Source organism: Phascolarctos cinereus, unplaced genomic scaffold (genome assembly GCF_003287225.1).
Source record: "Phascolarctos cinereus isolate Bilbo 61053 unplaced genomic scaffold, phaCin_HiC Scaffold_3;HRSCAF=262, whole genome shotgun sequence".
In the NCBI taxonomy this organism is placed as follows: Eukaryota; Metazoa; Chordata; class Mammalia; order Diprotodontia; family Phascolarctidae; genus Phascolarctos; species Phascolarctos cinereus.
This window is the reverse complement of record NW_027555736.1, coordinates 41910251-41921746: the sequence shown is the minus strand read 5'-3', so window position 1 is coordinate 41921746 and position 11496 is coordinate 41910251. Positions and strand designations below refer to the sequence as shown.

The window sequence follows — 11496 nt, the reverse complement described above, 5'->3', positions numbered from 1 at the left end:
AAAGTAAGGCTGGTGACTTTGCCCAGCCCTCTCTCACTTAAATCCAATTCCCCTGCATGTCATGGAATCATGGTCCTCTTCAAGAAACAAGAATAAACAGCAACATTTGACCCCACCAGACTTGTTGCAATCAGGTCCAAGGGGCTGCCACAGCAAAAGAAATCCTGGTGTAGAGGAGAGGGGATTGGATTTGGAGCCAAATGACACAGAAGATCTGCGTTCCAGTTCTGACTAATCGGATTAGAAGTCGGGGCTCTAGGTTCAAATCTGACTTCTGACACATATTACCTGTGCGACCTTAGGCAAGTGACTTCACTTCTCTAAGTGGTCAGTTCCTAACCCGGTCAACTGAAGATGTTGGACGAAACGCCCCGGGAAGAAGGCCCCTTCCCAGCCCTCTAGCATTCGGTGATTCTTTGAATCCCACCTACGCTCGATACACTTTTGAGTGGCCACTGTCCAGTCTCTGAGAGCAGCTTGTGGGGGAGGGCTCAGACCCCCTCCCGCCATGAGACTCTGGCTTTGCTCTGCCCTGTGGGCAAAGGCAAAGCCAGGGGTGGGGCCTGGTGATGCTCAGGGGCGGGTATGGACTGATCTGGGTCCGCCGGCCCATGGCTCTTTTTTTTTTTTAATTGTCTCACCGCCCCACCCCTCCGAAAGTGAAACAATTCTTCGCTGCTCCGGCAGGTCCGCCCAGGCCCCGCCTCCCAGCTGGTCCCAGCCCACTCCGTCAGGCCCAGCGGAAGGTGGCTACAAGTCACCCCCGACCATGGTGGTGCTCAAGGGAATCCCCGCGCTGCTCTCCCCGGAGCTGCTCTTCGCCCTGGCAAAGATGGGGCATGGAGACGAGATTGGTAAGAACCGGCCAAGCCTGGCCTGGGGCTGCCCCAAGAGGCTGAGGGGGCTGATGGACGGGGTGAGCAGGACCCTGTCCGCCCCTAGTAGCCTTTTGCGCCTCTCCCCCTCGAACGTTGCAGCGATCACTTCTCGGGCTTCGTGGCACACCCCCACACCCTGCCACATCTCCTCCCTCAGCCTGGTCCTTCAGGATCTCCAAAAGAAACACCTGGCAGCTCAGGTTGGCCACTGGACAGGAAGTCAGCTGACTGGGCCCAAGGATTCCTTCAGCAAGCCGGCAAAAGCCCGGGCTGTTGGAGTCTCACCGTTGGATTTCCCCAGAAGAGAGAAAGCTTTGGGGGTCTGGCCCCCTGAGAGGCTTCTTTGTGACTTCGGATTTTCCGCTTTATCCTCCTCTCACTTCCATCTTTTCATTTTCTTCTATTCCCCAAGAAAAGAACTTCAGCCTGCTCAAATACACCAACCCCTTTATTTGAAAACCCGAATTCATAAAACTTCTTTGCAGGGTTCCTTTGAAGGAGCTTTCCTAGGCCATTTTAGGCAGGATTTGATTTACTTACTAGTGACCTTTCAGCGGCAGTGTTTAGGGTCCAAAAGAATAAATCAGCTCTTCCAGTTATCCACCCCTAAAACTTCCCGCCACCCTTTATTTCCCCAGGCTGTGTCCAAGTCCCCACCCACCTGTGTCAGGCAATAGCCTGAGGAAATACAACTGGGAGAAGGTTCATGCTTTGATTTATATCAAAATTACGACATTTTTGGAATCTGGTTCCTCTTAGTTTCTTCATATATAAAATGAAGGGGTTGTGTTAGATCAGCACCTCTTAAACTGTGGGTTGGGACCCCATCGACCCACAGTTTAAGAAGTTCCGGGGGTTGCCAGTGGAAAAAGTTTAAGAAGCCCTGGGCTAGATGACCTCCAATGTCCTTTCCAGTTCTAAATCTGTGTTGCCCTGATGTCTGCTTCCTTGGCCCAAAGATCCACCAGCAGGGAGCAGAGCAAAAAGATGGTAGGTGGCAGCTCCAGGCACCAAATGTTCAGAAGCAGCTCTATGGACTTTGATACTTCAGCTCCGTGTGATTCAGTAGATAAGTGGCATGTTCACCTATCCTAATGCTTAGTTATATAGCCTATGGCATCAACCCCAAGGAGATCTAGTTTGACTGTCAAGATGGCTTAAAAAACAAAATTGGCCATTGCAAGTCAGTTATTTCAGTCTTTTAAAAGAGCCTGCTATGCGGACCTTGAATCATTTCTACAAAAATCCACTCTCCTCTGGCAGGGGAGGTGTTTTGCAAACCCTCTTCAAAGGTGTTCTTGTAGCAAAGCCTGGAGATAAGAGCACTGGCCTGGGAGCTTGACTGCTGTCCCATTTCTATCACTGACACACTCTGTGTCATTGGGTATTGGCAAGTCACAACCTGTGTCATTGTGGGTTTGTGATGCTCATGAAATGGATCCAGTGATCTCAGAGATCCTTACACTTCTAGTATTCTTCCATCCTAGATGGACCATCTGTATTGATGTATCTGTCTTTCTTCCCCATTTGTGAGAAGACAGCGTGAGCTCCTCAAGGGTGATGACTGATTTATTTTTGTCTTCGTATTCCCAGAGCCTGGTGTCTGTCATAGACAGCTAATAAATGCTGTTTGGATTGAACAATAGCACTGATCTCTTTTATATGTTATTGTTTTTTCTTTTCTTTTTCTTTCTTTTTTTTTATTGCGGTGGCTATATCTTCCTTCTCTTGATTTCTCAGAATACTTAGTTCCCAAGGTATGTCAAATTCAGCATGGCCAAAGCAGAGCTTATTATTTTTCCCCCCAAACCCACCCCTTTTCCGAACTTCCCTGTTACCGCGTAGGGCACCCACCTTGACCACCTTAGTGAGTCATCCTCACTCAAACTCTTTTCCCATATCCAATCGGCTGCCAAAACTTGTTTCTGTTTCCACAGTCTTTTGTATATGTCCCCTTCTCTCCTCTCACACGACCACCACCCTCGTGCAGGCCCTTATTAACTCCTCCCCGTTAAAGAAGCTTTAGAGTTGGTCTTCATTCTCAAATCTCTCCCAACTGCATTCCATCCTCCACTGAGCTGCCAAAGTGTTATTCCTCAAGCACACAACTGATTATGGAACCCACTCCCATACATCCCCTCAATAAACTCCAACGGTTCCCTTTTGCCTCCAGGATCAAATATAAAATCCTCTGTTCAGCTTTCCAAGCCCTTCCTCTCCAGGTTTTCTTCCATATTACTTCCTCCATAAGCTCTATGGGCCAGCTGTAGTGACTTCCTTGCTGTCCCCTCTCATCTTAGTGCCTTTACACTCATTGTCTCCATACCTGGGGTGCCCTTTCTCCTCATCTCTGCCTTTTTGAGTCTCTGGTTTCCTTCAGGACTCCGCTTAAGGTCCATCTTCTGCAAGAGACCCTTCCTAGTGCTTCCAGCTACTAATATTACCTTGTAACTATTTTGTATGTATCTTAAATAGGCCTATATATGTGCATGTTTTCTCCCCATTAGAGTGTATGCTCTTTGAGGGCAGGGATTTTATAATTTTTTTATGTTTGTATCTCCAGTGCTTGGCACATAGAGGAGGTGTGATTATTGCTGTTGATGATTGATTGACGTCCTTTACCTTGCTTGGTTTTTCCTGGTTGAGAGGACCTGAGGGTAGGGGACTTCTTATTTCCGATTGGTCTAGACCTTCCTTAGTCCACCCCTTTGAGTGGTCATATACCCACCAGTCAGCTATTGCATAGTATGGTACAGTGGCAAGAGTGCTGGATTTGGCCAGAGGACCTGGGTCTGACCAGCTCTTCCACTTATTACATATGTGATCTTGGGCAAAACATACTAGCTTCTGGCCTCGACTTTCTCCTCTACAAAATGGGATGATTAGGTCAGATGGTGCCCAAGATTCCTTTCAGCTATAAACCTCTGCTCCCGTGATTTAGGCTATTGTATTTGTTGTGGCTGATAGTGATAATTTCGCATTTTCTGCCTTTTTCAGTTCTTGCCGATGCCAACTTTCCTACTTCTTCCATATGCCGGTGTGGCCCAGTGGAAGTCAGAGCAGATGGTGAGTCCCTGCTTTCCTCCTACCCCATCCCCAGATACACAAGGATCAAAGTGAAAAAAAAAATCCACTTTATCCTTCATTGATAAGGTTTCAGATTTGTTGTCAACTAACGGTGGAAGGTTTTTCATCTCTTTGAGATGCTTAGAAGTAGTGTAAAGGAAAATGAACGTGGTGTCAGAAGAAGTAGGTCAGAGAGAGGCATGTGTGGCCTGCCGGAGAGGGAGGACTGGACTGGAGTTAGGAAGAACTGGGTTTGAATTCTCCCTCAGGCACTCATTAGCTGTGTAGCCCTGGACAAGTCACTTAAGCCTCAGTTTCTTCATCTGTAGAAGGAGGATGATAGTAATACCTAAGTAACAGGCTTGTTGTGAGGAGTGAATGATACCATATCTGCAAAGCATCATAAACCTTAAAGCATAATAGAAAGATGTCCCATTAAAACAAGGAATGGGTTCCTGTCTCAGCTGCCATTTAGTAGCTGTGGTACAACAGATTAGGATGCGGGGCTCGGAGTTGGAGATCTTGGCCTCAAACCTTGGCTCTGCCACTTACTATTGGGGTGATTTTGTACAAGTTTGTTTAAACTCTCTGGGCCTCAATTTCCTCAGCTGTAAAAAAAAAAGAGAGAGAAAAGAAAAAAGAAAAAGAAGGTTGGTCTAGATGACCTCTGAAATACCTCCTAATTCTAAAGCTGTGATCCTTCCTTCCATCCTAATGGGTGGCACAAAGGGCAAGAACCCTGGACTTGGAATCAGGAAGACCTGAGTTCAGATCTGGCCTCAGACACTTACTGACTGTGCCTCTGGGCAAGGGACTTAACTTCTGTGTGCCTCAGTTTCCTCAGCTGTAAAAAGGGAGTAATAATAGCACCTATCTCTTCACATGCAAATTGCTTGCCTTCTTAGTGGATGTGGGGAAGAGAGAATTTGCAACTCAAAATTTAAAAAGAAAAGAATGCTAAAAGCACTAAATTAAAAATTAAAAATAATAAAAATAATAGCCCTTATCTCACAGGGTTGTTGTGAGGATCAAAGGAGATAATCTGTCTAAGGCTTTGTAACCCTTAAAATCCTATGTAAGTGTTTGCTACTGTCATTATTACTTACCTAGTATGGTGACTTTGAGAAATAATTCCATTTCACAGGCATTCTTCATGCATTTCCTCTGAGCCCTGAGATCAGTTGAGGTCATCTGTGTATGCCGAGCGTTTTATAAGTGTACGTGTTTTCTAAAGATAAAATGCTGGTTAACTAACTGACCCCATGTGGATCTAGTACATGGCAAAAATGGAACTGCGGCCTAGGTCTTTTAACACCATGTTATGCTTTTTCTATTGTGCTCACTTAATGACATTAGCTACATAATAAAAAAAAATTACAACTAGTTTTTATAGAACTTTAAAATTAGCAATGCAGTTTATACATATATACATATACATGTATATCATCTCTTGTAATACAACAATCCTGTACTATTACTATCCCTGTTCTAAAGATGAGGAGACTGAGGCTTATAGGTTGTCACTTTCCCAGGGTCAAACAGCTAGTAGGTATCTGAGGCAGTATTCAAATTCAGATTTTTCTGACTCTGCCTCCTGCACTCTATCCACCACTCTGCTTAGCTGCCTAGTGGGGAAGAAGAAGCCCCATTACAAAATACCCAATGAGTGGTCATCTGGCCTCTGTTTGAAGATTGTGACCTCCTCCAGCAGTCTGCTTCACTTTGGGGCAGCTCTGTTTGTCAGGTGCTTCTCCCCATTAGGAAGCAGGGCAGGGACTGCCTTTTGCCTCTTTTTTTGTATCTCCAGTGCTTGCACGGTGCCTGGCACAGAGTGGGCACTTAATAAATGTTTCTCGTTTGTTTGATTGATTAATTCTTGAGGTGAAGCACAATTTTGCCTCTTAGCAACTTCCACCACCCACTCTTCCTAGTTCTGCTTGGGATCTGCCCCAACAGAGCAGTTCTTAATGCTCTTTTACAGGGTAGTTTTTCAAGTATTTGAGGACCTCTGTTGTGTCTCTAGAGACCCCTCCCACCCCGAAATCTTCTCCTTTCCAAGTGAAATAGCCCAAGGTCCTTCGACTGTTCCTCATGGGGTATAAACCCAAGGCCTTTCACCTTTCTTCTTTGTCTCCTCTGAACATCCTTCCCTTTATCTATGTTCTTCCTAGATTGCAGTGATCAGAGCTGAACTCAACACTCTAGATGTAGCCTGACCAGGGCAGAGTGCATTGGGACCATAACCACCACCCCTTTGGTCCTTGGAGCTCTAACTTAGCACAGTCCAGGATCAAATTAGCTTTTTTAAATTTTCCCTTGGGTTACAGGGTTCCTTTCAGATTCTAATAAAGCACTGGATGGGAAAGTGCTTTGAAGAGTATTGTAGCCACCATACAGCAGGCCATGGATGAAGCTGTGTGGTTTCCCTGACCCAGAAGCCTCTGCTCGCAGTCCTGTTGCTTAGCCCTGCTGGCCCCACTGTCTGCCCCCACTGAGGCCGTCTTGGCTGTCTTTTGGTTTCAGGCTTGAGCATCCCACAGCTACTGGAGTCCATTTTGAAGCTGCTACCCCTGGATACTTACGAGCCAAATTCGGTAAGAATACCTTCAAGGCCCTGGGCTAAGGGATAGAGAAGTCAGGGAGCTTCTGAAGTCACAGAAATCCCAGAATCTCATCTAGGAAGGATCCTTAAGAGACCTGTGCAGAAAAGGAATCCTTTCTGTAGCATTTGTAATATCCGCAATGTGTCATCATCTAAGCTTTGCTTGCAGACCCCTAGGGAGGAGGAAAGCTTGGAGGCTATGATTTTTTACCTCAGTAAAGAGAGTGGGGGACAACTCGGTTCCTGGGTTCAGTTCTGTGAGCCTGGGCACCATTTTCTCTGTGCCTCAGTTTCTCCCTATGACAAACTGGGAAATTTTTCTTTGTCCTCATTCATGCCCTCTCCTTCAAATAGTAGCTTATAGCCAACATTCATATAGTGTTTTAACAGAAACAAAATTTAATTAATGCCGTTTTGCCATTAACTAGATATAAGACCTTGGGTGAATTATTTTCTGCTCTCTGGTCTCAGCTTTTTCATCTGTGAAATGGGGGTTTGGGCTTCATGTCAGGGGGAAAAAGCTCCCAACTTTCAAAGTCCTGGAGCAAGCAAGTAAGTGGAATGAGCTGCCTCGGATGTGGTAGCCTTCTGTCCTTGGAGTTCTTTGATCAGAGGCTGTATAAACACTTGCTGAGGATGTTTTAGCAGGGATTCTCTTTTGGGTATGACTTGAACTAGTGGCCTCAGAGGTCCCTTCCAGCTCAGAGTTAGGTGTTTCTGTGATTACCTGATCTCTTAGGTCCTTTCCCACTCAGACATTCTCTGAATCCACAACTCAGACTGAACTGCGATGAATACTTCCCTCCTTGGTCTTTGGGGATCCCTTTGATTGGGTGCTAGCCTATCATAAAATCACTGGGGTGAGTGATAATCAGGCCAACTCTTCCCATCTGCTTTCCAGGTAATAGTCATGGACCCGGTAGAGAGTGATAAGGCCAAAGGTCTCCAGACACCTGATGTGTGGCAAACCTACAAAAGCCTCCTGTCTCAGGCTGGCTTCAGGGTGAGTTCTCTGACTCTTCTGTCACATAATAAGGAAGAGGGTGGGTAAACAACAAGGGGTCAAGTGGGAAAATCTCGGTGCCTGCTGGGGCCTTAGTGACACACATCTCATCCTCTCCCAAACCTACTTTGGTGTGTATTTCCCTTTTTTTGTTGTTGTTCAGTCATTCCAGCTGTGTCTGACTCTTCATGACCCCTTTTGGGGTTTTCTTGGCAAAGATACTAGAGTGGTTTGCTATTTCTTTCTCCAGCTCATTTTACAGATGAGGAAATTGAGGCCAACAGGGTTAAATGACTCACCCAGGGTCACACAGCTAGTAAGTGTCTGAGGCTGGATTTGAACTGAGGAAGTTGAGCTGCCTGACTCCAGACCTAGCACTCTATGTACTGTACAACCTAGCTGCCCTTTATCCGTTTATATTTATATATGTACTTATCTCCCCCAAGTGAGTAGGGGCTGTTTCCTTCTTTGTATTCGCTGTGCCACACAGTGCATGGCACAAAGTAAGCAAGTGCTTAGTAAGTAATACCTAGCATTTTTATAGTGCTTTGGTTTGTGAAGCACTCTCTGTATGCTATCTCATTTGTGCCTCATAACAACCCTCTGAAGTAGATGCTTTTAAAAAAAAAACATGCAGAAACGGAGAGAGCTTAAGTGACTTGATCAGGGTCACCAAGCTAGTAAGTGTCTGGGTGGGGCTTGAACTTAGTTTATCCTGACTCCAAGTCCAATCTCAGCCACTTGCTGCCCACAAAATTTTTGTCGAATGTTTGATTTAGACTGATGTTAATTAGTGTCAGTGGCTGTTATGCGCATGGGCTTTCTCTTTGAGTTTTGGGCTTCAAAGACAAGCCACCTGGCTCCTGACCCTTTGCTCCACCCCCAACATCCACCACAGAAGTCTCTGGGCTAAGAATTGGGAGAGGGGAGATCTAGTTCCTATCCACCATTAACTGTGTGGTATTCTTAATCTCCTTTTACATGAGATGAGGAGAATATTCCTTTCCTTACCTTATAGATGAGGCTCTAAAGTAAAATCCCTCTGAAATGTCTGTAGAGCTATATAAGTGAGAAGTGGTCGAGCTTAGGCCAGTGGTGTCAAACTCAAGTAGAAATAGGGGCCATTAATCAATACAAGAGGACGTTTGTGAGCTGCGTGTTGACTTAGTTTTAAAATTAATATTATCTACATTTTACTGTGTTTGTATTGATTTTGTAAATACTTTCCAATTATTTTTTAATCTGGTTTTGCCAGCACAGCCCCATATGGCTGGGTAGCATATTTAATAAGTCTTGTATAGAGGATAAAGTGACAGAGGAATCAGGACAGTCCTGAGTTTGAATCCTATTTTTGATACTTACTGGCTGTGTGACCATGGACAAGTCATTTAACCTCTCTTAGACTTAGTTTCCTCATCTGTGAAGTTGGGATAATCACTGAAGTCACAGGGCTATTGTAAGGGTCAAATAAGATTAGGTACTGAAAGTGCTTTGTAATCCTTAAAGCTCTGTAGGCACTCCATCTGTTAGTAAATGCAAAGTGTCATCACTGTTTTTTTCACCTGCCCTGGAAAGGTGTGGGAGGATGGTGGGATAGCATCTGGATGAACAACAGGGAGTGCCTCAGATTGATTGAGAAGAATTCCTTCAGGCGGATTTTTGAGCAGGAACAAGTCACCACACATCCTGGACCCCATACTCCTCTTGTGTAAAAGGAGGCACAATCATACTTGTGACACAAATTGTTCCAAGGATTCATCGATAGGTACGGCGGCCAGTCGTCCTCATCAAAAAGCAGAAATATGGAAAAACCAGGTTATGATATGCTCAGAGCATAGACCCACAGTGTCCAAAAGCCAGTGGGCCCCAAGCAACAGCCTTAATCTGCATTATTTGGTTATGTAGGCCGGATGATACATCACAGGGAAGAAAGAGAAGGTAAGGATTTACACCTCAAAGAACAGGTCGGAAAGGAGAAGAGCTACATGAGATAAAATGATAAACTGCTCAGGAGACCCTGGGGATAGAGCTGGAACTGGCAGATTAACCGTCAACACCGGTCATAGCTAGTTAGTTACTTTACATGTTCACCTTGAGGAAACAGAGGTAAATAACTAGGCCAGAAGTTCTCTTTTCACTAACTAGTAAATCATGGGAACTACAATTTGAGGTCTCATTTTGAATTTTTTACATGACTTCCTTGTCTTACACAAATGGCAGTAATGAAGGTGGGTCAGACATTCTTTTAAGACACACCTATAATGGCCACTTAGGAAGACTTTATGATAGTATCAGGCAGCTAGGTGGCATGGTGTATATAACAAAACAACAGCTAGCATCTATATAGTGCTTTAAGGTTTGCAAAGCTCTTTATAAATATAAACTCATGTTATCCTCCTCACAACAGCCCTAGGAGGTTGGTACGCTTATTATCCCCAATCTACAGATGAGGAAACTGAGACTGGGAGACGTTAGGTGACTTGCCCAGGGTCACACAGCTTGAGTCTGTGGTCACATTTGCACTCAGGTCTCCTGGCCAACACTATCCACTGCATCACTGAGCTGCCCCTCGTGGATATGCCAGGTGCTTTCAACTTGGACTCAGGAAGTTCAAATCCTCTCTTAGACCATCAGTAGTTGTGTGACCCTGGGCACATTACTTTACTTCTCCCAGCCTCAGTTTCCTTACCTCAGAAATGGAGATAATAACAGGACCTGCCTCCCAGGATTGTTGTGAGGATCAAATGAGACAATATTTATAAAAAGAACTTAGCACAGTGCCTGGCACACAGTAGGTGCTATATAAATGTTTATTCCCTCCCTACACAAAGCTTTTGACCCAATTTTACACTCATTGTTTAGTCATGTTCTGCAAATAGAGCTCAGGATAGGAATTGCACCTATGATTTCATTGGTATAGGGAGCCTTAGGTACGGAAACTTGCCTATTAATGCAAGTTAGTATATTCTCTGCAACTGATAATCTTGGAGAGATTGTGGCTACAATACAAGATGGAGAGGGTAGCTAATTTGCCCAGGGTCACAAAGCCAGTGTAGGTCGGAGATGAGTCTTGAACCTGTGTCTTCCAGACTTTTAAGACTTCGAGCTCTCACGCTTTCTCTCTCTCTCTCTCTCTCTCTCTCTCTCTCTCTCTCTCTCTCTCTCTCTCTCTCTCTCTCTCTTTCTCTCTCCCTCCCCTCTCTCTCTCTCTCTCTCTCTCTCTCTCTCTCTCTCTCTCTCTCTCTCTCTCTCTCTCTCTCTCTTTTTCTCTCCCTTCCCCTCCCTCCCTCCCTCCCTCCTTCCCTCTCTCTCTCTCTCTCTTTCTTTCTCTCCCCCTCCCTCCCTCTCTCTCTCTCTCTCTCTCTCTCTCTCTGTCTCCAGTACAGCATGTTGCTTTTGCACTGAAAAAGTAAAAAATAAATATAAGCTTAGTAAAAATGCTAGACTAATTTAATGCTCACATGGAAAAATGTTCTCTATTTAAAACACATCACCAAACACAACAATATCAGGAACAATGATATAAAAAGCAGCCTCTTCCAGGGAGACAATTTAAGCTTGCTAGGGTTGTATCTATTCTTAAACCTATTATCATCCTCTGATGGCTTTCAAGTAGAAGAGAATTATGTCAAAACAATACATGAATCACTTAATGTATATTGGTGTCATCAATTTACATTATATACTTTAACTGAAAAATGAGTTAAATAGGGTACTTTATCTTGTGGGAATTTTTCCAGTGATATTATAAAAATGTCATTTGGACTCGACAAATATAAAATTCTTAATGTATACCAACGAAGAATAGAGACTGAAAGCAATTTACATTATATACTTTAACTGAAAAATGAGTTAAATAGGGTACTTTATCTTGTGGGAATTTTTCCAGTGATATTATAAAAATGTCATTTGGACTCGACAAATATAAAATTCTTAATGTATACCAA

The 11496-nt window shown here is 44.4% G+C and overlaps 1 protein-coding gene across 2 annotated transcripts in view; it reads left to right on the top strand.

Annotated features, from left to right (window-relative positions):
- Positions 1-682: 682 nt before the first annotated feature.
- FUOM (fucose mutarotase) overlaps positions 683-11496 on the top strand; it is a 37506-nt gene continuing 26692 nt past the window's right edge. Inside the window, exons 1-4 of one of the 2 annotated variants that reach the window (XM_020994700.2) lie at positions 683-854; positions 3876-3944; positions 6468-6538; positions 7448-7549. In XM_020994700.2, coding sequence (XP_020850359.1) covers positions 770-854; positions 3876-3944; positions 6468-6538; positions 7448-7549 — 327 coding nt within the window. In that variant the 5' untranslated portion in view covers positions 683-769. The remainder of the gene's footprint in view (positions 855-3875; positions 3945-6467; positions 6539-7447; positions 7550-11496) is intronic. The other variant, XM_020994699.2, reaches the window with a different exon arrangement.